This window comes from Stegodyphus dumicola, chromosome 9 (genome assembly GCF_044657685.1).
Source record: "Stegodyphus dumicola isolate Sdum_Otavi_A_Nest chromosome 9, ASM4465768v1".
NCBI classification, from domain to species: domain Eukaryota; kingdom Metazoa; phylum Arthropoda; class Arachnida; order Araneae; family Eresidae; genus Stegodyphus; species Stegodyphus dumicola.
This window is the reverse complement of record NC_140776.1, coordinates 154,933,014-154,959,588: the sequence shown is the minus strand read 5'-3', so window position 1 is coordinate 154,959,588 and position 26,575 is coordinate 154,933,014. Positions and strand designations below refer to the sequence as shown.

At 32.5% G+C, this 26,575-nt stretch overlaps 1 protein-coding gene across 1 annotated transcript in view; it reads right to left on the bottom strand.

The window, feature by feature from the left end:
* LOC118194559 (prolyl 3-hydroxylase 2-like) overlaps positions 1-26,575 on the bottom strand; it is an 81,621-nt gene that overhangs the window by 9,780 nt on the left and 45,266 nt on the right. The window contains exons 7-11 of the mRNA XM_085824259.1: positions 25,539-25,769; positions 24,216-24,311; positions 17,520-17,670; positions 2,987-3,101; positions 2,268-2,340 (exon numbers count right to left, since the gene is read on the bottom strand). Coding sequence (XP_085680385.1) covers positions 2,268-2,340; positions 2,987-3,101; positions 17,520-17,670; positions 24,216-24,311; positions 25,539-25,769 — 666 coding nt within the window. The remainder of the gene's footprint in view (positions 1-2,267; positions 2,341-2,986; positions 3,102-17,519; positions 17,671-24,215; positions 24,312-25,538; positions 25,770-26,575) is intronic.

The window sequence follows — 26,575 nt, the reverse complement described above, 5'->3', positions numbered from 1 at the left end:
AATCAGTATTTTTCCACATCTACGTCTCAGCGTTCGTATTTCAGTGCTTCCAAATTTGTTCTGTCATTACATTCTTCGGGAAGTTCTAATTATCCAAGAAATATACATGGATTTGTTAAGCTAACTGGCAGGATATTCAAGAGGAGAAATTACGATTCCAGTTCATAAATTCTTCACAAATTCCATTCTGTATACTCTGGTAGACAGTAACTATGCCTCGCATACAGGTGCGCGAACGATATACGCAGATGTCAGAATTTGAGAGAGGTCGTGCAGTTGGGCTCAAAGAAGCCGGTTGGTCTTATCGGCGGATAGCTTGACTTTTGAGTAGAGGAGCAATGCCACTATTAGATGATGTTGGCAGGAATGGGTGAACCATGGTCGCACACAGCGTCGAGAAGGAAGCGGTAGGCCTAGAGAAACGATAGAACATGAAGACTGAGCAATCATCAGAACAGCACTCACAGCCCCAGATGCATCATTATCATCCATTGTATGTGCAATTAGTGCTTCAGTGACCACAAGGACTAGTCATAGATGGCTCACAGAAAGGGGGCTGAGGTCACGGTGCCCCTTTCGCCAACTACCATTGACCTCCGTACAACGTCAAGCCCGTTTGCAATGGTGTCAGGCTTATTCACACTGAAATGTCACTGACTGGAGTAGAATAGTCTTCAGTGATGAGCTTTGAACTGAGCCTCAATGACTAGCGAAGGCGAGTCTGGATACACCCTGGACAGCGGTGTGTTACTAACCTGACTGTCTTCCGGCAGACAACCAGGAGTGATGATCTGGGGTGCCATTTCATTTCATAGTAGGACCCCTTTGGTAGTCATCCATCGTAAACTTGTAGCACAGCGGTACGTCGACAAAGTTCTAAGGCCCATTGTATTGCCCTTCATGTCACGCCACCCTGGGCTTACATTTCAACAAGATAATGCCTGCCCCCCCCACTGCACATGTTTCTACTGCTTGCCAAACATTACCTTGGCCAGCAAGGTCGCTGGATCTCTCTTCTATTGAGCACGTTTGGAGCATTATGGGCAGGGCCCTCCAACCAGCTTGGGATGATGATGATATAATGCACCAGTTGGACAGAATTTGGCCTGATATCCATCAGGAGGACATCCGCAACCTCTATCAATCGATGCCAAGCCAAATAACTGCTTGCATAAGGGCCAGAGGTGGACAAATGCGTTACTGACTTTTTCACTTTGTGAAGCTCTATCACTTCAATAAATCATCCAATTTTTCTCAAATTGTAATCCTTTGTTTTTCTGTCCATGTACATCACTTCTATCGATTCATTCCATTCAAATAAATCTTTCTTGGTGTAACTTTTTTTTTTGTCTAAAATGTATAATAAATCTAAAATGATATATGAAAGAAATTAATCAAGCAAAAAAAGAAACAGTTTTTCACAGAAAGTTCAGTATTTCCCATTCAATTAATTCAATTCTCCCTTCACAACAATGCAAAAATCTATATTAAAATTACGAAGTAAATCTTAAACACTTATTTCCTCGAATAAATTCCAGAATGGATTAAGCATGATTTACTTTGCAATAATAAAAGAAGGCATTATCTTTGTTGTTATGAAGCTTAGTTTCTCTAGATTGGCAACAAATCCGCTATCCTAAGTTTCAAATGTAAACTAACATGGCCACTACAGTAAAAATAATTAGGCTTAGATGTACTTAAACAACTTTTAAATTGTTAATAATTCTACAAATATTGCATGCAGATAAGAAAGGCATAAAAACTTTAACTAAAAGATAAGAACAACATAATTCAATAATTTTTAAAGCAAAAAAATGCACAATTTACAAACATGTAAGAATAAAGAAAGTGAGATCACTAAGCTAAGTAACAGAGTGGATATATACTTTTGGTGGCAACAAAAATAGGAGGTGCACATCTACATGTTACAGCAATCTTATATATAAAATTTCAACATTCTGAGGCTACTCGTTTTTGAGTTACGCGACATACATACATAGGTACGTACAGACGCCATGAAAAATTCTCTTCAGAATTCCTTTTAAATCAGTTTTCTGATCTTACATAGTTATCACTTAAAAACATGATTAAATTGCATTCGATAGTGGTTAAAATGTATATTTTTGTTGAAATATGATACCCGAAATTTTTTGTGATTACGATACTTCCTTTTTACTTCGTAAAGATAGTCTTCATAATCAGTCATATCATTGCAGAGCAAATATATAAAGTTTTATTAAAAATTTTCAAAATTATTATAATGTTACCTGTATATTGTTTTTGTCCTTAGCAAATATAAATTCTCCACCTTCAAAATCTTCATTTAAATAAAGAATGGCACTAAAAATAGAAATTTATTCACATTTAGTAACAAGAAAAAAAAAAAAAAAAAAAAAAAAAAAAAAAAAATCTAGCCATAACCCTTTTTATTTCAAATATCTTTTTACTTTTACACTGCTAAACATATTTTAACAAAAATAAATCTGAAATATTAGGCAGAACTTTTGATTTTTAGTTTTAGCTTACCTTTTTTATTAAATGCCAGGGTTTTTCATCATTTCTTTAATTATCTACATTAACAGCAGACTGCAGGTTTATAGTAAGATTCTATTCAATTATATCAGGAGTTATATTAACCCTTCACGTATGGCTCCTGCTATTTCCATGGGATACGAAATCCGTCTCGTAATACGGGTCGTGTGAAATAAGCGTGCGTATGTTTCTAAGAAAAAACTATTAAAATTTCCGCATTATACTAATTTTGTTTATAAAAATGTGAACAGTAATATATGAAGATAGAGAATTTAAAAAAAAGCACTCTGTATTTCAGAACCAGAATGTGTCCAAATTGCACTGCACGCAGAGGGTTAAAAACCCAATTAGTTCTACCAGATTTTTATTTAGACCATGATTATCCAAAGATAGAAACACCACAATGAAAAGTTAACTGAATTAGAAATATTAATTTATAATAAAAAATATGAACCTGTAATCTCGCCATGTGTAAGCTGGTTTTTCTTTAAGGCACTCTCCATCTGGTCTAAGAACACAGTTATCTGCATGAATAGGATGACTTAAGTCACTCCGATTACCTGGTGAATCTAAAATAAAAATGAAACTTTTATTCACTCTTTAATGAAAAAAAAAAAAAAAAAAAAAAAAAAAAAAAAACACAATGGGTACTTTCTGATTATCCACACTCCCTCTGAAATGTTGAAAACACATCAGACTTTAAATTTTGGCAAGCTTAAGCAGGAAAGGTAATAGCCATTTTCAAAATGATGGTGCACTAAGAATTCTATACATGAGTAATCAATAAATAAAATCATAAATACAAGAAACATTGGCAATAAAAACTTAGCTTTTTTTAGAAATCCTTTTTTTGTGTGTGCTGTTTTCTTCGTATGTGTAGAGCAATCAGTTTTCACTTAATAAATATAAGATAATTGTACAACCGTAGCATCCATGCACAATCTGGCATTATGCATCGGCCAAAACAGACATGTGCCAAAGAATTTAACAAGTAATTTACCTAGTTCTTTCCATGTGCTACACGCATACTTGGGTTGCCAGATAAAAGCTTTTTGGTGACATGGGTTGCCTTATAACTATCTATTCTAGCAACATAGCTAATACATATTTGCCTCATAAATACTTTTTTGCGATTTTTCAGCACGGCTGCAGATAGTCATAAAGTATCTAAAAATATTACATATAATGATCTACTTTTTGTTACTAATATTACACTGAGATAAATAAGAGGAAATACTATTTAACTTGTATATAGGTTTATCATCTGTGTGCGAATATATATTTAGAGAACAAAAATTCTGCACCACTTATTAGGTAAATCAGCTCTGAGCTTTAAAAGAACTCTGCATGGTTTTATTGACGATTAATAATAAATAATTGGTTATTACAAATAGAAAAATACTGCACACTTCAGATCTTTTCTCAGGCTTAAAACTATTTTAAAAGATGTTATTAAGTTCCCAGCCTAAAATGCAAGCACATAAATGTTAGATAAATGTAAAATGTTTCACTAAAGTTGCTTTACTGATGAAATTAAAAAAGCTCTTTTGAGAGCTCAGAAAACTGTAATTTTGGCTACTATGTAGGTTAAGACACAATAACATGCCGAACAAATACTAATTCAGAAGTCAAACAACAAAAATCAGAGTTATATTTTAAAAAGTTTCATAGTACTAGTGCGGTTTTGCAGCTGAGGATGGTGGTTCGGTAAAACCATCGAAACTAGTACTGTGAAAATTTTGAAAATATAACGCTGATTTTTGTTGTTTGACTTCTGAATCACTATGTAGCTGTTAATTAAAAGAACATATAAATAAAAAGTATGCATAAATAATACACCTAGTCAATTCATTTTCAAAGAAATTTTACAAGTTAATGATTTTATCTACAAGCATAGAAATGCAGAATGAGATAGTATAAGAGGGGAAAAAGGAAGAGTAGTTGGATGTTGTAAATATCGTGAGAGACCTTAAACTGATTCTATTTCTCTTTTACAAAAAGCTGGCTTACCAGCCACCGAGTGGTAAGGTTTCTGAATGCAGGCAGTTCACCCCAGGCTCAAATCCCTGGCTGCACAGGTGTTTTCATAGTGTTCTTCGTGTACAATGTGGATGCGAGTCAGTTTCCCTTAGAAAGTCCTGCCTCCTCTTAGGCAGATAAACTTGCATCTTTGCCGTAATCAAACAAGGAAAATAATCAGACATATCTCAAAGCTTTTGAAAATTCATTTGAATATTATTTTCCAACAGCTCATGAGAAGGTTCTTTATAACTTTATGAATGTATGCAGCATGAACAAAAAATACTGCCCAGCTTATAAAGTCAACAGAATATGAAGTTCTCATAGACTAAGCATCTCAAAGCATACTAAAAATAACCTAAGTATGTTGAGAAGAAGTTTGATTCCATTTCCAAGAGGAATTCAAACTCTTATCTAACAAAGAAAAAATTGTATTGCTGCTTTTCAATTACATATATCCGTGAAGCGGGATTCTCCATCTACACAAAGACCAAAGCAAAATAGATAAACAGACATTCATTCTGCAATTATCATCAGCTGAACCTGAAATAAGAATGCAGCTACATGTGCCTCATTAAATAGCATTATATATATGCTATTTTATGTTATGTCTTAACTGAGGCCTAGTTTTGCACTAAATAATAAAAATTTTGAATAACAATGAAATAATATGTATTTTAATTGAATTCTATATAATGATTAAACTGAAAGAGTTAAGGTTATTTTATGAATCTATTTTATTGTTGTTCTCACCAGTAACCTGTTGTAATGCTAATAATGGTTTGATTTATTATATTAAAAATAATTTTTTGTGTGGCAAAGTTCTAACAATACCATGGGTATTGATGGGAAATAAGCATAAAGTGAGGTATTATGGTAAATTTCAAAGTTTTGATCATAATTTCATTACATGGATAGTGTGCAGTTGTTTAGACATCTCTCTGCTTTAAATTTCCTAACTATATACCCCCTTAACATTATTCCTACATACTATGAACTCTTAAAATATCAAGAAGGCCTACAGAACAACATAACAGAAAATTAATCTGGAAAAGGCTCCGCAAACCAAAAAGTTCGGGAATTGCTGTGTTAGATAATGTAAGTCAAGAAATTGCCAATATAACTAAAGAGATTTCTGTACTTAACAAGAGACTCAAGAAAGAAATTAAAAGATTTTAAGAGAGATTTCTGAAACCTGTTCAATATGTAAACAACATCCTGGCTGAGTTATCTTTTTGCATCATCAAGCTCTTGCCATACGACGAGAAATCATCACAGAATGTACAAAAGATGCAATATGAAATCATTTTATGGCAGATCAATGGGACCTCACCTCCAAAGCATTACTTTGGATTGCTCCTTTACAAGGTGAACTGGGAAACATTCTACAGACACTTTCGATAAAGATCAGATGCTAAAACCTCAGTTAATGTTTAGAATTGCAGTTTGGAGAAGATTTCTCAAAATAACTTAAGATACTAGTTTCTCAAACTGGCATTCCTGGGTTTTGATCAAGAAATTACAGACACGCTGAATCTCTGATACTTTGTTGAGGTTGTTCTAAATTCATTGAAACAAAGACCTGAAGCATATCTTTGTGTATGTCATGATAGTGGGAGATGCATAAAAGGACAGCAGATGAGACTTTCATGTTACAGCGGTTGTCAACATCACAGAAGATTTAGACTGAGGGTAGTGATGGAGCTGATAAAAAGACTGAAGGCAGAATAAGCATTAAAGATTTAAAAGGGGCCATAATATTGGATTAAAGTGCTGGAATTATGGTACTAAAAGGCATTTACAGAAAAAGCACCTTCTGCATAAAAGGCTAAATATTTAATATCAGATTAACAGCAAGAAACTCAGCTGTTGGTGTTTTATAGATATTGCCACTTTAAGGTGGAAATCAAGGATTAAGTATGAAGATTATGTATGAATCTCCTAGCAGCATGACCGATTGCAGACACCACTGCTAATACAGTACAAAGTGTGAAATCGGGACTGGTCGAGACTTTGGCGATTCTGGATTTGAGATTTTCCCAGATAATAGATCATCAATTTAAATCTGGTAAGATGGCATGCAGAAATTATACAATTAAAAATATGAAATTGTAATTTATGAAATAAAGAAAAATTATGATCTAAAGGGTATAAAAATTTACAAAAAAAAAAAAAAAAAAAAAAAAAAAAAAAAGCAGCCTAATATTTATTTGTATACTTTATTAAACATTCCTTTCAATGTAAATTGTTTAAGGTGCTTCAACAAAAAATTCAAAAAGTTCCTTTTTCTTTTTCTTGTGTCATATACAGTGGACTTTCCAATGCCATACTCCTCACATAATTTTGAGACAGATATGCCTTTATCCATTTTTTTTGCAGCAATTCCACTTTTTGTTTAATGAACATCGAAACATGGTTTCGCTTTGTAGATCCTTTGGCAACTCCAGAATTGGAAACTCTTTTCAACATAATCGAAAGTTCAAGCTTAGTTTTTATAAAATTGCCGTAATAATAACAGTCTTCAAAAAATAATAAGCTAGATCAAATTAGACGATCAGGGAGCAGCACAGTCTGCTACATTAATTGAAATGCCTTAGAAATCAGTAAAGATAATTTTAGGCTGGCCTAATAGCATTCATTATATATTATTGGCTGTGTTATCACAAGATTGGCGACGAAAGCCACGTCATTTCCTTGCTCCTAATGTGTACTGAATTAAGCCTGAATTGTATTAGTTATTTACTATACCTACGTTTATTTCTTGCACATGCTTCAAACTAATCCGAGTTCTGAATAAATAAACTCCCACATATACTTAACTTTATCTAGGGCTGGTGCTCGATACCACCTACCGATACACCTAGTCTCTACAGGTCCTAAATTCTGCTACAAAGCACTTTCCTAAGTTCTAAATTTTCACTGTGCTTAAACTTTGGACCCCACAGGGTTCGTACACATTTCTGCACACGGAAATTAAGTACTTTTAAGGACCATTAATGAAGAAAATTAAGGACCTATGAGCAAATGGGAACTGAGTAAATTCGATTAAAAGTATTATATCTATGGCTGAACGTGAGTAGGATGCATTATTACTAAACATAACTTAATTAACATAATTATTAATACATTTGAGAATAAAATTAATTTTATGAAATTTATCAAGTAGCAATAAATATTTTACACTCATAATAACTGGGCATATTTGAAAGAAGATAAGTGACATTTTAGTTACGTTTTACTAACAGTTAGCTTTTTTTTTTTTTTTTTTTTTACAATGTCTCATTATGTCACATACTTGCTCAGTCTAAAGGTTTAGTAAACAACAAGTAGATTTTGTGTCAAGCAACATAGGCTAAAATGAGCATTAAAACCATAATCAGCATGATTCATAACAAAAGACTGGCTGTTGTCACCACTCCTGCTTGCCTATAGAGAAACCTGCTGATTAGAACAAATCTGAAAGGTCTGATGTAGGCACAGTTAAGTAAGTTTTGAAAGTTAGCTGACCTCTGTCTGACGTTAGTGTCGTAGCTTCATGTAGAATTCCAGGGGGTGTAACTCAGTTAATATACTTTAATGTTAAGCCACTAAAGCATTAGCGGTGATAAGTTGCTTTGCATTAAGTCTCACTAGATTCAAAGAGTGGTGTGGTGTATTTAATTATGGCAAAGCACACTAGGGCTATCTGCCTAAGAGGAGGGATGCCTTTTGTGGAGGACTTTCTAAGGGAAACTGGCTCGTATACACGTTACACATGGGGAAAACCACGAAACCACCCATGCAGCCAGCCCGTTCGCGGGATTCGAACCTCGGACCGAACTACCAGTGTTCAGCGACTTTACCGCTCGGCCGCTGGTGGGCCCCTAGATTCAAAGAATAAGTTTCACATGAATTTTTACATTTTTGTGTTTTACCTTGTGACCATGGTAAAGGTTAAAACGTTGAGCCCGGAGCGAATTTGCTGTTCTTTCTGTTCAGCCGGCAGCGAGTAATCAAGAGGTGCAATATTGCCGACTTAAATTATTCATAAATTATACAAAAAGGAAGGAGACGCACATAAAGTCTGAAAGTATTGTTCGAAATGTTATGATGACAATTCAAAACTATTTGGATGCAAGATAGCCAAAAATGTTGTAATATGTGTAAGGCTAAGCCATATGTTTGCTTAGAATGTTTCAATAAATTTCATTACAACTACATTTGATCACATTTCATTGAGACTATACTTATTTTTTAACTTTAATACTGTCGGTCCTGTGGATCGATGCCAGCCAAACGAAAGTTCCAGTGCCTGTCCTCAGGGACCGACGCCGGGCTCAGCGTGTTAACGAAAGGCAATAACTTGCTTTAATATAGAGTGATAATTTTTAAGAGAATGCATTTAGTTATAATTAAATTAGGTATTAGATAATCTTAGTCATTATACATTTACATGGCCACTATTAAATTAAATTAATTTTTTAATAATATTTGTTAAAAAAACCCTATTAATATCACAATCTCATAAAATTTCACAGTTTAAAATACATGCAATTTATGACATTGATTTTTAAGCAATATTAGGACAATTACACATTAAAAGCTACAAAACATAAAACTCAACAAAATAATTATGTGTTTTTTTAATTTGAAGGCCTGCCCAGACATTTTGGCTAATTTATATCGAGTTCCTTCTCCTTAAGCATGTTTTCTAACAATTAGAAATTTGTCTCAATATGCAAAACAATGTTCTCATTAGTTTCTGAGTGTTTTATCTCCTAACTGCCAACCTCTCCGCAATGTACTACCTATGAGGGTTTACTTGATCTGGTAACAGTTAAATAGTCTGACTTCCTACTCCCCCCGACAGCTGTAAAACAAATTATCACTTTGTCTGAAAGTAACTATAAATCAGATAATAAATTTAAATAAGCTTATTATTCAAAAAGAACTTTGAACATATAGGCATGTTCTTACGCTAACAAAATAAAATACAGTTTGTGGTGATATAATTAAACAAGAAGAGTGAAATTCAAACTAAAAATACAGCTTGTGGTGATATAATTAAACGAGAAGAGTGAAATTCAAACTAAAAATATGGACTAGTGGTAAAAAATTATACAATTTAATCTGGTTCAGTAACTCTATTGTCATAATAAACTCAAATGTCAGCAGCAGTAATGGAAAGACTAATAATTACAAATCATCAGAGCTAGACAGGAACTAATGCAGAGACCAAGTGGAGTGCAGAAACACTCGTCTTACACTCCAAAAAAACTCAGTTTAAAAACTGTCTAAGTGATTTGCATTCTGATGAGTAAATAGAAATGGGAAATTATAGTAGAGGCTGAAACTGTAAAGAACTGGGTAATTTACATAATAATAACTGTACATATCTTTGAAGAATAATTTTATTTCTCTTTACATATTTAGTTTCTTTTTTCAACACGTTTCCTTTTCACTTTAAATTTTTGGGATTTAATTAAAGACATCTGTTATTCTAAAAGACTAAATGCATTTAGAATTTACGGAAAAAGCTGCTAATTTTATTTCTTTAGTAATACGAACATTCAGAAGAAATATGAAATACATATGGTAAGGTCTGGTTACAGAGCTGGTGTGGGATAATTTTTAGAATTCAGGGACACACTGAGCAAAAAAATCTAGAAATGGCAAAACTTTTAGAATTTAGAGCATGCATTGAAAACAGAACTTAGAAAGGCACCAGGCATCAGAATTTAGGATCCACAGAGACTGCATCAGGTGGCAAAATGCCTAGCGCCAGCTCTATGTATGATGCATTAAGACATATTAGATGAATTTTTTGAATGGTGAGTTTTCAATTTCTTTATTAATAAAAAATTCCTTTCTATAATGCCTGTTAAGATTAGAAGTACTTTTGATATTTTCCATGTTTGTATCTAGTAAAAAGTAGAGAAAATAAAGAAAAGATAAAAATGTTAAGAAAGCGATTCTAGAATCAGAAGTAAAACATTCAACTATTATGTTTTCATTGTTCTTCCAGATGTTCTCCAAAATGTAAAAAACTGCATGTTACTACCATGGAGACATTTTTCATTTTATCACATTTTTCTAGAATCTCTTAGAATCGTGGGTCTGTAAATTTGCCTTGAAATCTTTCTAAACTGTCCAATCTTCAGCGACTAAAATCCTAAATAAAAATTACCCCTACCAGTTCTGTAACAGCAAAAATCCATAAATGTTATTAGAAAAAAATCGGAGGAAAAAAGTGTGAAATTAATTTTATAGAGAAAACTGTTGCATATTCTGAGAATTCTGATCATTCTGAAAAATGGGAAAAAATTCTTACCATGAAAAAATTAAAAAGACATTAATTAATTACATTGCTATTTTGCTTTTGCTAAAAAACTATTTCGTAAACTGTGCTTTATAGCATTATTCCTTGCTTATTTTTCAGATTCAAAAAATTGTATAATACGTGGCCAAAATGGAACTTTATAATATGACAGTGAAAAATAAAAATGCTTTATTTTAATGTTCTTTCTTAAATATAATTCCAATATATTACCTTTATTTTAATGAAATTTATCAATGTTAGAATGTTCTAAAAAATCGTCAAAAAATTCCTAGATCTCGGAATTAAAAATTTTCTATACACACTGATCTTAAAATCACTAAAATGTTGATAATTGCCAAATTTAGAACCATTTAATAAAAGAATTCACATCCCCAAAAGCGGAAAGTTGTTTGAGAGCTCTTCATTACAAAAATGAAATAATTTTGAAATGCTTATGTTTCACTTCTTGCTCAGAAACTCGAGTATCCCACCCTTATTTATATTACAAATAGGAACAAATTATAACTCATGAACCCATTCAAAAAATAGCCACAAATATTCCTGCAAAATGCTAATTCACACCCAAAATGGCAGTTGTAAAAACAGACAGAAATTTCAGATGATTAAAATTAAGGACCTTCTGGCGATTTTGGCCAAAATTAAGAACTTTTAAGGACCAAACATCGATTCCAAAAAACTTAAGGACTTTTAAGGACTCTTAAGAACCGTACGAACCCTTAACACAGTGCTTTTCCTAAATCATAAAAACTTCTTATCCCTTAATTTTGCCACTCGGTGCTTCCCCAAATTCCAAAAATTTCGTCTACCCTAAATTCTGCCGTTCGATGCCAACATATTCTGCCGCCGTTTCTGGGTTTAAGGTGAATAACATATCAGTTATTCTTAATTAAAATAGCACTAAATGTAATCTTTTGCCATTTTTAGCATATGAAAAGAAATTTTTGTTGAATTTTTCCTCGTCGTCATTTCTTAGAACATTTAAAAATCTATAATCATCAAGTGTAATGTTAGCATAAAAGGTTGCCATACTCTTGTTATTCAATTACTAATATAAAAAAGTTTAGACATCACAGCATGAGTTATTATCCCGGCATTACACGCGCGAGAAAAACGAACGGCATTACACGCGCTGGGTGTGTCATACCCAGGGTGGTTTCTTCCTATTTTCTACTATAAAATTTACACAAAAAATAAAACAGAAGAAAAAGATAAAAGTTGAAACAGTTTTAAACATATATTTAAAATATTACTTACAATTATTCTATACATTTCCTGCAAATACACGCCATGTGTTCCATACACACATGTTTTTGACATTTTTCACAAATATATTTTGTTTTTCTGTCCTTTTTAGATCCACATTCAGCACATCTTTTAATTATTACTTTTGCCTTCTTAGCAGATGGTTGAGAGTCCTCATTCTTTACCAGTTTTACTTTCAAACTTTGCGGAAGCATTGTTTGCTGGCTTCTGATCTTTTAGTAGTCTTCGATTAGTTTTAAATCTCAAACTTTTCAGAAAATAACGTCGTGTTCGATTCTGAGTCGGTGGTTCTTTAGCGGATAGCAAAATAACGCGTGCATTTATAGCAGCTACATTCAACATTGCATAAAATATCGTCATAGGCCATCGATTTGTTTTTTTAGTTGTTGAATATGTCGCAGCCATTTCGTCGACGACATCAACAGCTCCTTTCGTTATATTATAGAAAGTTTTTATTTCGGGTTTCTTTGATTCTCCAGTAGTGATGTCTATTGCATTATCGTTATGCATTGTTGAGAGCAGAAGAACATTTTTACTCTTCTTTGGTACATACGAAACAATAGTCATTTCTTTCTGAAATCCAAACATGGAAGAGTAAGCATCCCTTTTTTTTTGTACTCAAGAATATTGGAGGAATTTCTTATTTTTTCTCAATGTTCCAACAATTGTTATATTTTTTTTCAAAAGTTCTTGTGAAAGTGGATAAGAAGTGTACCAGTTATCCACTGTTAGATTTCTTCTTGAATTATACAGAGGTTCCATCAATCTTTTTACGACACTACTGGGATAATTATCTACTTGAAATGGACCTTTCGGCTGTTTACCGGCATATATTTCCATTTTCCAAGTATAGAACACTCTCGAATCGACGAGCACAAAAACTTTTATTCCATACTTCGATGGTTTCTTTAGCATGTATTGGCGAAATGGACATCGCCCTCTAAAAGATTCTAATTTCTCATCTATGGTTACGTACTCTCTAACACTGTACGATTTTTGGCAGTTTTCTACAAAATTTTAGAAGAATTCACGAATCGGGGCCAATTTGTCTAATTCTTTTCTACTCTGGCGAGTTTGTATATCATCAAATCGGATGCATCTCAATAAAAAATAAAAACGTGTTGATGACATGGTTGTACGGAATATTTCTATTCCAGTGCCGTCTGTTGCCCAAAGATCTCGTATATACACATGTGATGATTTATGCAAACCAATGAGATAAAGCAATCCAATAAATGCTTTAATTTCAGCCTCATTAGTTTCTTTTGCATCTCTTTCCCGTGAAAAACGCTCTCGAATCGTTTCTATAAAACTGTTAGTCCAATGCACTAACTTCTTTATCATATCAGAAGATATAAGGAGGTTCCAAGCATCCACAGGAGAAGTTACATTCTTTGAAACGGGTGTATTTCCTGGGAGTTTTGATATTATATTTTTCGCAGAAATTCTAACATTAGCTTTGAATTTCTCTTTATTCCACTTCGTTATGTTATCTCTTCCGATAAAATAATTATCTTCACTTGAATCTGAAACATCGTTTTCAGAATCAGATTCAATTTCTGTTGAAGAATCATGATCACTAAAATATTCTTCGTTATCTGGCTCTTCATTACCTGAAAAATCACTATCTTCCTCTATATTTTCTTCATCAGAAGAAACAGTATCCAGTAAATTTTTCAAATACCGCATTTCTTCGTCATAAGTGCGGTAACGTGCCATAACGAAAGAACGATTTAGATACGTCTGCCTGTAGTGAGAACAGTTACAGAAATGCTCGCTCTGGGTGTGAGATACCCAAGCCCCGCGATTTAAGGAGATCTATTTTTAGAATTCTTTCGCCGATTCTCCCCTTCCAAGGTTATGACCTTTGAGGCAGCTACATGAAGACTCGTCCATTTTTGAAAAATGGTTGGGAAGAAAAAGTGCGAAATAGGAGTCACTGGGTGTGAGACACCCAGCGCGATCAAACCCAGGTTATTGAAGCTGTCATGTATTAATAAACATGTGGTGATGACAGAATATAATAAATAATGACTCGCCAGGTCGGCTTCAGGGATATAAAATAGGTGAAAGTTTTGGTTTGAGATTTTTGCCAAGAAGATTTCACAAATTTATGCTTACATGATTGTTTTTCCATAACGAGGTATTTTATTTAATGCTAAGTGAAATTAAAAATCAAAATTTTTAAGTGAAAAATCTCCACATGTTTTATTATGGAAGGAAAAATCAAATGCACATGTGTAAAGCATTAATAAAATAATGTTTGTGGCTTTGAGATCCGGATTTTAGATCATTCTGGATAATGGATGTCCAGATTTCGGACTTTGTACTGTATTACTATTTTGAGACCAGATGCAGCTTGGCAAATGGACAAAGCCTTCTGCATGCAGTTCTCCCTTTCACTAAACAGTACATCTGCCAACCTTGAAATATGAAAAATTGAGAGGTTCTTGTGTCAAAATGCCATGAGTTTCTAGGGGCTTTTTGAAATGCATGGCAACACTATTTCAAAAGGCTCCAAACTTACTTATATTCACTTTACATATTTATTGCCTGATTTAGTCATTAAACTATAATATGATTCTGATGCTATTAATATTAAATTTGATATTCTGAATTTCGTGTTCATCTACTTTTGTTTATTAATTTTCTTATACTTTTATCCTGAACAATGCTGAGTAGGGAAGGAAAGTTTTAATTTATCAAAACACGATAAAAATAAAATTAATAATTAATGTACAAGAAATGCTTCCAAAGTTCTAGGAATTTAGGTATTTTTCCAAAGTTCTAGGAATTTAGGAATTTTTTATTTGATCAATTTTCATAAATATTATTTATGCAGTTTTCAACACAATGCCCATTTAACTGAATAAACTTATCCCAACGGAAAACTAATTTTTTTAAGTCGTCCTCGAAGAACTTTTTTAGTATCTTCTTATCCACCTTTTTATATGGCAAGGTTAAACTCTCAAAGAGAAGAGAATTGCAAGATCAGCAAATTTTGTTATTTTAACGTTGTCTACTGACAGTCAGAGGGTTAGAATTTAATCTGACAAAGTTTAAACTATTTTGCCAATGATTTAAACATTTTGATCATATTATCTCTACCAAAGGTGTACGCACAGATCCTGACAAAAATCAAGGCTATTTATGGCTAAAGAAGTTTATAACTTGAGAATCTTTCTCCATCTCTGAACTTATTATAGAGCATTCGTTAAAGGTTTCTAAAACACTTTACTGGCCATTACAAAATTTTTGATAAATGGATTAACTGTAAAAAAGCATTTAAAGTATTGAAGGGTGCTCTTATTTCTGCTTCTCTACTAGCTTAATTCCCAGTCTGAATCCTACTTTATTCAGATTATTGATGCTAACAATAGAGAATGGAGTTGTTCTTTCAAAAAACTTGATGACCAAGAGTATGTTAGTCCTTAATTTTAGATGGTATTTTAGTAAAAGCCTCTCTAAATTGGAAAGAAACTAATGTGTAACAGAAAAGAACTGTTAACCATTAAGGTAGCAAAACATTTCCATCACTATACTACATTCACAGCTGTACCATGCTTCATTAAGATGACTACTTAATTTAAAAAATAAAAATGGTCATGTTCCTAGATGTATACAATGGCTTCAGATATATGATACAGAAATTCAACATTGTAAAATAGTTTTGCGTGAAAATGTAGATACTTTTTAAAGAAAACCTTGGGCAGAAAAGTGCAAATGCTGTTTGAATGCTGAAGAAAAAGGTAGTTTTGAAGTTTCAGTGCTCAGACTAATTAACACAAACTCTATAATATGAGATACTGATCTCTGTCTGGAGCAACAAAGAACTGAGAAAATCGCAAAATGGAAGATCCTGATTTGAGACTAATAATTCAATTAATGGAAACAGTAAATGAGAAACCAAACTTGCAAGAGATGAAATCCTTTCATCCAATGTCAAAAACCTACCTTGAAAGTTATTGGAGGTACCGAAGTACATGCTCTGCATTCTTTTCCCAAAAGTGAATAATTGTGGATCCCATTCATTTACAGCTGCATTTTTCATAGAATTGGCAATAACAACTTACTGATGAAAACCTGTCTTGGAAGTTTCGGAGGTACCAATATTTGGGCTCTGTGTTTTGCACACTTATGGCAATCTTTTCAGCTGTGAAACGGAGTGCTCGACCACAAATGGGAAGCTAGCAACGGAAAAAATTTCAGATGGTAACTAATTTTGCTGACATCTTTAGCGTTCTGTCACAGCTTTACAGTAGCCTTACTAGATGTCATTTACTCCATATAGTTACTGAACATTTCTTCTGGAACAAGTTCTCAGCAGATGAAGATAGTGCAAATCTCGTGGTTTTTTTATGGGGATCAAAATATTATTTTCTTTAAATCATCTACTGTTAAATCAAGTGTTAATTGTAGACTTAAGAGACAAGAATGGCAACAAAACCTGTTAAGATTGATGGACCTCACAGAAAATGACAAAATCAGCAGGCATAAATCAGAAAATATTTCTCTATTTCCTTTAAGTACATGAAGCACTCTAACACAATACACTGAATAATGAAGATTTTTAATTAGTCATAACTATGTCTGTTATCAATAGTGTTCTGTTTGCACTCTGATTGGTCATTTGGTAGTAAGTCTGGCATCTATTTGATTGATGATCTTATCTGAGGCTTATTTTTGTGTAAAGCTTAGATCTTGAAAATTCATGTTTTGATTTCTTTTTTGATCAAATCATTGTTGTTTAGCGTATAGTGCACAGTGTTAATGGACCTTTCTTGAAAATCAGTTAAGCTAGAAAATATAGATAAATTTTTAAAAAATCACAAAAAACGAATGAAATAATCATACAGTAAATAAGAATTAATTTTGATGAGAAACCTTCAGCAACATATTTCATACATACATGTATTATAATTTGTTACATCTCTAATAACAGAACTGATAACATCAGAAACAGAACTTTTCAAATTTGTTTGTATTTTCAGCCTGCATTTTACAAAATTTTGCCAAGATGTGTCAAAATTTAAAATTACACAATGCTCATAGACACAACAAGGTGAAAGAAATATGCATAAGAAAGGTTATTTTTTTTAAATACATATTTAACTGACTTTTTGGCAGTTAATCACTGAATATACGAAATTTAAAAATTATAACAATTGGATAACATCATTTAAAATTTTTACTTTAATCAACATTTTCTATACTTCATTATTTATAGCCACTAACAATGCAGAATGTTTCTAACTTTCAGTCAAGAAATGGCCTTTTCATAAAAGATGTCCAAGACATCTCACAAATACTTTCTCCAAAAATATGTATATCTATATATGACACATATTTAAATATATGCATATAGAGGGGAAAAACACTCATTTACCAGGTAAGGCAGTACGGCATACAAGATGAGTGTATGCAAAAAAGAGTTCTGTATCTAAATCAAAGAATAATTCCACAGCTTGACGAGCTTTCTCACTGATGTTTAAAAACAGAAAAGCAGCTAAAGGATTTAGAATGCCACGTTGGGATAACTGTATAAATAAAAAAAGAATATTTTATTGCATCAAAGTGTATTAAATTAATTTTAGTTTTTACAGACTATGATTAATGACAAAGACATGACCAAACTTGAATATATACAGTACAAAGTCCGTAATCTGGACTCATCGGGACTTCGGATATTTTTGGATTATAGATCATCAATTTAAATATGGTAAGATGGCATGCAGAAATTATACAATTAAAAATATGAAACCGTAATTTATGAAATAAAGAGCAATTATAATCTAAAGAGTATCAAAATTTACAAAAAAAAAAAAAAAAAGAGGCCTGATATTTATTTGTTTATTTTATTAAACATTTCTTTCAATGTAAGTCGTTTAAGTTGCTTTGTTTTTTGTGCTAATACTTTCTCTTCAATTCTATAAACAGACATAATTTCTTGTTCAGTTACAAAGTTCCACAGTTCAAGTCCTGTAATTGCTGTGTCAAGAATACCGACTAACTTGTCAATCGAAATTTTTTTGTTTTCAATAACCTCTCTGTCACTTTCTTCACTATCAGAAGCGCACATGCGTAAAGCATACAAAAAAAAAATTGTGATTTTGAGGTCTGGATTATAGATCATTCTGGATAATGGACGTCCGGATTACGGACTTTGTTCTGTATATACAAATTTAAAGCATCTAAATTTATATACAATATACTAAAATACTTAGTTCTGCTATTGGACACTGAACCTTATCGCATACATTTTCCAAAAACTACCAAATTTCAGCTTATATTACAAATGTAATATATTTTACTTTGCATTGTATTTTTAATAAAAATATTTATGCAAAATGTATAATTAATTTTAAATATATAAGAAAGTATAGCCTTTTCATAAAATATAAAAGGCTATAGATATGGTTATGAACACAAAGTTCTTTTTCAAACAAATTACTTCTTTAACTGATTAAGTAATTTTTACACATTACATAAAAATTTATTTGAATACAATTTTTTTTCCATAGTAAAAAGGTGTAAAAATTTAGAAATGTAAATACTTTAAATAACATGCAATTCATGTAATGTTAAATAAGTAAGGTAGAAATAATTATCAAAGTTTGATTACAACTCCCTTATATTTTCATATCAGTATCATTCAGTTATAGTTCGACTGCCTTAGCCACAACCACAAGTGCAAACATGCATGTGCCATTTGGACTGATTTATTCTCAAAATAAGGTGGTTGGAATCCTGTCTTAGGGATTTTTTCTCTGTTTATTTCCACGGCATTCAAAAGGCACAGACATAAGAAGATAAAATTACTTTTGAGTAATCTAGGCTGATATGCTGATCATCATTTATTATTAACTGTTTTTTTATATTGTATTTATTTATTTATTTATTTATTCGTAAAAGTGTAAGAGTTTTCCAAATTAATTTTTTTTCTGTACTTGTAACTTCATAACTTGGCTGACGGTGCACTTTTCCGTCGCATTTTTGTTATAGTGCATTTATTATGTTAATCTATTAGATCTGGAAACATGAAAATAACGTATAAGTTTAGTTTTTGAGAATTGGAACCTGATATATTCCACTATGCAAAGAATTCTTCCTTACAAAATGTACTAGCTGTAATATCTGTTTCTATTCTCTTTAAGAATAAACAATTAAACACAGTCCCTAATAAACACATCTTGTTTCTGGTTACGCTAACTACGCACACTATCTATGCACAGTTTCACTGTATATATATTATTTTATAATAAAATAAGTAAATTTTATTATATTATAATTGTATTTATAATTATGCAATTGATAATTTTCATTATTATATTATTACAATGAATTCAAATAATTTAATTATTATTATAATTTATTATAAGACAATAAATACTTAATATAATTATCATAATTTCCAGAAGAAATGCCGCAATGTTTATGTGTTTAAAACTTAAATTTTCAGCGGGTCTGGCATTTCTACCCATGCGGTGATTAGGTTCATTAAAAAAAAAAAAAAATTCCTATTATATCATTGTGCATAGTTTGAATGACCTTGTTACTGTACGTAGATTGGTGCTGTTCCCACACAAAAGACCACTCAGTCGCTTTCTGCGAACTTTATTTTGTTTACATTCTTTCCCTTGAATGGACCTACCTGCCTTATTCACTCTCTAAAGGGGATCTCAGAACAATAACATTCTTCTCTCTCTCAAATCAGCATTTTCATCAGTTTGAATAGTCTCTCTTCTCTGCCATTCGATGAATCTTCCAGGACCCATCCTCTTCCACCTCTGCCTTTTCCACTGTAAATCTACTGCAATTTTTTTTCAAAGGCGGACACCACCTGCATTACAATAAAGAATTCTGACATATTTCCCTTTCAGACTGAATTGATTTTTCTTGGCATTCTGCCAGATACAGATCCCATCAGTTTGGGTGCAAGTATTTGTTGGATAGTTTTTAAGTAAGAAGGGAGCGGAAAATTTTTGAAAATGGCACCTAAACAGCACAGAAGCTATACTGCTGGTTTTAAGCTTAATGTAATTTAATGTGCTGAATAAATTGGAAATAGAGCAACAGTTTGAGAGTTTGAAGTGGACGAGAGATGCATTCGAAGTTGGAGAACTGAAAAAGAACAGCTTAAAAATAAGCCACAATGCAAAGAAGAAGTGGCCAAAGAAGCGGAACTGTGAGGTGGCCGAATCTAGAGGACGATCTTGCAAAATGGATAAAGGAGCAACAAGGAAAGAGAATGGCAATTTCGACTGTAAAAATTCACTTACAAGCAAAATTAATGGCAAAACAAATGAACACAAATGATTTCAAAGGAGGGCCTTGCTGGTGTAGCAGATTTATGAAAAGAAAATATATTTCTGTGCGTACTAGAACAACAGTCGGGCAACAATTACCAGTGGACTGGCAGGATATAAAGGCATCTTTTCTAAAATATATGGCAGACATTATTGACAAAAAAAAACTTCTTGCATCACAGATAATAAATATGGATAAAACCCTGTTAGCTTTCAAATCTCCTGCAAACAGAACTGTTGATGAAATTGGTGCAAAAACTGTATCTGTGCTTACGGCAGGGCATGAAAGAACGTCATTTACATGTGTGTTAGCTTGTGCAGCAAGCAGTGACAAGCTAAAGCTGATGATTATCTTTAAAAGCAAAACTATTTCGAAGGGAATTTTCCTAATGACGTAATTATTTGTGCAAGCGAGAATGGATGGATGTGCGAAACAATCATGCACGAGTGGCTACAAAATGTTTGGCAGTGTCATAAGGGATCTTTTTTCCAACCAAAAGGGTTATTGATAATGGATTCCATGCGTCCTCATTTACTTGAGTCAGTGAAAACCAGATGTCAAAAACTGTCTATGACCGTACCAATAATTCCTGGTGGTTTGACACAAAATCTTACAACCATTAGATTTGTCAGATAATAAATCCTTGAAAGCTGAAGTCCGAAAGAGGTGGAAGTGTTGGATGAGTGAAGGATTGCATACGTACACCAAAAGCAGCAAAATGCGTACAGCATCTTATGAAGAAGTTGCAAAGTGGGTAGGAAGTGCATGGAAATCACTGAAAACATCATCAATAATAGCCACATTCAAAGAAGCTGAAATTATATCCTCAGATAAAGAGACTGTAAACCAAGAGGATGAATGTGACGATCTGGAAGACTTGGACATTTATTAAATCGTTTTAATTCAAATAGTGAAGAATCAGATTTTGATGGCTTTATTTGACATACAGTTTGCTGTAATTCCTTTGTAAGTAAAATTAAAAATTCTCTTTCATCATCCAAATTTAATATCTCGTTGTTGCAATATTTTTTATAATATAGTATGAGTATGACAAATATGTACTGCTTTAGTGGGTAAATATAAGTATATTTGTGAATGCAAATATATTTTCAACATTTCTTACCTTTAATTTATTTTTGAGTTATAGCTCCATGTCATGCATTTTTCTTAAGTGATGTGTCATTTATCAGGATAAAGGTCAAGATTTTGCATCTATACGGTCCACGACGATTTCACGCACAATTTAATCTATTGTAGTGTTTCTGAGTAATTTAATTTTTTTTCCCGCCATTTTTCTCGAGTGAGGCATTTACGCTGATGCGACCTTTCTTTCGGAAATTATGGTACATTATAATTGATTAATATTTTATCTTGAGCTACAATTATTACATACTATTATTACATACTGAAAAAATTCTTTTTAATTAATTATAATAATTATACAGTGATAAATAATTATTATAGTTATTTAAGTAATTCCGATACCTATATTATAATAAATAATTATTATATCACCTTGATTTTTGCACTAAAAACTATATGCAGTATTAAACATACTGGGGAGTAAGAGACGAAATTTCTTACTTCTGTACTTTTATTATTCTGTATCGGGAGTCACTATACATATCCACATTTTGATCCTCTTCATCAGAAGGAATAATTAAAGATTCGTGTAAATCTTTTATTAAACCATCTTTTTTTCATTAGTAATTTTCTATGTTTCTTACATGGGTGCAGTACTTCTTCCAGTTTTCTGTCATTATATTTTCAAGAGCTCCTATAATTTTTAGTAATTTGTCCATTGCCATGTCTCCAGTTGTGTTGCAGTTCCATACAAATTGCTTTGTTTCAAACAGTCACTGATGTTTTCTGCAATTGCTGTCTATGAATCGCACAGAGAACGGCTAAAATACTTAGTACCTCTTTCTTTAAAAAGACTATGAACCCATGATGATAACCCACCACTGCAGGATCTCCTTTGACGGGAACAGACATAATATTCTCAAGAGGAACACTTTTTCTTATGAAAATAATATTTAACAGCATTAAAAATAGATTCATCTTTAGTACCTGCAATAAAATTTTGTGCAATATAATAATAATTTTTTCCTTCCTTCACAAACCAGACATAGCCAACAGTAAAATTTCATTAATATCTGGCAAGGTTGATTCACCAACCCGAAGAGAAAATTCGGTGGGTATCAAAAGTTTGCATAACAAAGCTTCAACATCTTCCACCATGTCATCAATTTGTTGTCGCACTGTATCATTGCTTAATAGGACATTTTTTATAACACTGGATGTGCCTAGATGGTATAAAACTATTTCTAAAACTTCATTGACAGCCGGCAGTATCAACTTTTCGCCCATGGTATAACCTTTTCCGATTTTGCAATTAATTTTGATATATTATGAAATGGCTATCAAACAATCATCACACTTTTTTGATAAGGTTGCTAGTAACCGTGAGACAGACGGTGTTTTCAGACACTTGGCTCTGATGTTCGTGAAAAATGACAGACCTTTATTTTGTTTGTCAGGATGAATTTTTGCAGATTCGTATCACCATTCTTAGAATTGCATGAGGGAAGCCATCATGTAAGTTCGTTTTATTGCTGGCACAAATGGTGTAAATCAGATAATCAATTTAATACATTTTTGGGAGAGTTTTAAAATTAAGTTCAAATGCCAAAACATGCTCGCTGCCTCCTGCCACCCAAAACAAGTTCATTGCCCCTCAGCATCCTTCCACTGCCCCCTAGGGGGAGGTACCGCCCCCACTGAAAACCAATGATCTAAACAAATCCTATCTGATACTTCCTTTTTGGACTTTTTTTTTGGGAAATTGAAAACTGGCTCTTCTTCCGTTTCTAGCTCTCACCGAATTTTCTTTATCGTCATCAGAGATACTCCTGCAATGTTGCTATCTCTTTTCATGGGTTGTGAGATGGGAATGCTAAGTTCTGCATTCTCACCTTCCATGTCACAAAATGTAAAGACATTTATGTAGCAATTCTTAGTACCTCTGTGAAATGCCGTGTTTTTACCATTTGAAGTCATTTTAATGATAAAATCAAGCTTTCCCTAACACTTACATGAAAGACCACAATACTGTAAATGTCACATTAAAATCAATTACTATCTAGGTAAATCTCAAGTAAATGCGATGGAAACCTACTGATCGATTTCCTTTTTTTACTACACCCCCCTCCAAAATCGCTTCCATGACCTTTAGTGACCTTCTCTTTAATGTAAGCGATGAAATACGCATTGTTCATAAAAATTTATAAATTATGATAAAAAATTCAATATTTTTGGTTTCTAGGCTGCAAACCAATGTGAATCTTTGCATTTATTTCTGGGAGGGGTGTGTGCAAAAGACAATTGATGACAGCATTACCTGATGACATAGAGACTTTCCCTCTCTCGCCCACATAAATTCTCTCTTTCTGAATGAGAGAGAACTTTCATGTGACCTTTCACTCTGAGGCACATAACTAATGCCCATTTGGACAATTCTATGTGTTTTGGCAGAATGCCAGCCAATGTTGTGTTGAAGACAGTCGAACTATACCTTAAAAGACACAATTTAAGGAAAATGTTCAATGTTTTTCTTTATTTTCAAAAAACGCCTCCACTAACAAGTCGTTGTTTAGAGTCCTTACATGAACAGAATTATTTTACACCATACAAATTAAAAATAGCACTAAAGACAGAATTCAGATACTTAAACAGTAAAAAACAAATGCAAATTTAGTTTGAAAATATGACATACTGTTGCAGCTCTGGCGACAGTTAAACCCTCAAACATTTCAAATTCTGTATGGGGAGATTCTCTACCATTATACCCATCTCCATGCACACCTCCTTCCTGAGCAAATAGAAAAATATTAAAAGATTTAATATGAGATACATACTCACACTTCAATTGAAATAAATACTGTATTCTTTTATTTTCTCTCTTTCTTTTAGCTTTAAGAATTAAAGGAAACATGTGTATATGATAATATTAAAAAATAATAATTAAAAACCTATGGTGAATTACAAAAATAAATATTATTTGCGACCAAGAGCAAAACTAAAAATTGATCATGGAACTGTAGCACATTCTTCTTACCTGAAATAAAGTAAACTCAAACCATTGTATTTCTTTAAAAAAATTTAAGAATTTAGATATATGTATTCTTTTGCATATATTAAATTCCAGACATGTAACTATAGTAAAAATATACTACCATTTTTACATATTTGACATAAATTTTTACACTAGAACAATGTTGCAATGATGTACAGCAGTAACATTCAAATCAATACAATACAACTGGAAGCTCGAGCATACCTAACCGTTGTAAAATTAAATTGATTTACATTATAAACAAAACCTTATTGAACATAATTCTGTGGCAAAGTATCACTTAAGAAAGAATTCTGTGATGAAATTTTGATTTGCATTTCTGATGGACAGCCTATTTCCTGAACATATCTCAGGTGCTTAAAATGCCTGTAAAATATCTCTAGTTAGTTCTAGACATATTGGTTCTAATTTAAGACATGAATCAAATTAGTAACCCTTTAGAGGACAATTATTTTTGTTATATAACACCTCTTAGTAAACTAATATGAAATTATATCCTTTCAAAACATTAAGTTTCAAATAAAGATGCTTCTTAACCTATAAAGCTAATTTTTTGCAACTTGTACAACTAGTCTTGAATAAACAGTTGAAATTGCATGATTATATTCTAATTAATTCTTTCAAAATAAAATTACACAATTCTTTCTTACTTTTGCCAGCTGAAAAAAATCAGTGAAAAAACATCAGTTTTGAGACAGTAGAAAAATTGGTTTATTTTAGATCAGAAAATGCAATTTTTAGCAATACAAAATACCAGCTGTCTTTTATAAAGTACTCTGGACAATTTTAATACCTATGTGTCATTACTTGACATTCTTGGTTAAATGCAAAACTTGACTCATCTGAAATAATTAAGTTAGTATAATTGATTAACTATTATGCTAAATAGTTCTGTCGGCAAGGAAGGGTGTTAAGAAAAGAATTATCAATAATAAAAAAATAATAATAAATACATAAAATTACCAGGGCCAAGTCCATTAACTGCTGGCACTCTTCTTTACTTGCAAGATTTGTGAAAGCAACTCTGTTGGTTCCATTCAAATTGTTTTCATTCAGGTATGACATAATACCAGCTTTTTCAAACCACTGTTTAGAATCAACCTCTGATAATTTCTTTCTTTTTTTACCGTGCTTAGGTTTATCAGTAATATGAGTCTTGGATCCAGGTGGTGGTAAGGGAGACAAAAGGGAAACCTAAGAAAGCAAAAACGTAAGTAAGATTTTAAAACTTATACCTTCCTCCTCCCAAACAATTATAATTAAGAAGCATATTAAAAATTATAACATATGAACCTGATAAATTTTCCTTGTTTTATATTCCTTATGTATAATAGATTTTGTGAAAGTTTTAAAGAGAGTTAAAGTTTTCATACATCTTAAGTTTCACATACAGGTTAAGGTGCTAAACAGCTAGTACAGCAAAAATTGAATTTTAAATACAGTCAAAAGTCGTTAATTCGGACACCCATAATCCGGAATGATCTATAATCCGGACCTCAAAGGTACAAACTTTCTGCGCATGCATCGCATTGACTTGTACAAAGTTTTGTACTTTTTGTGCGGCTGTACGGCTTTGTGACTCGTACAAAGTTTTGTACTTTTTGTACGGCTGCAAATATGCGTGTGCGCATGCACAAAATACGTTTACGCATGCGCGTTTAATGTATAACGGACGGTATAAGCTAAGCTAAAATTATCTAATTCAGTTAATGTTGCAGATTGCGTTGTTCCTTAATCTTCGAATTGGATCTGGCTTATTATTTTTTGCAGACTGTTAGAGCAATTTTATAAAAGTAAGCTTGAACTTTCGATTATGTCAAATAGAATTTCCGATATATATTTACTAATATGTAAAGGATCTACAAAGCGAAAGTATGTTTCAAAGTCCATTAAACAAAAGTGGAATTGCTGCAAAAAATGACCTAACCATTCCAAAATCTGTTTATCAATTTCATGCTGCTCTGTGGCCCAGGGGGGGGGACGACGACGCGGCGCGCAAT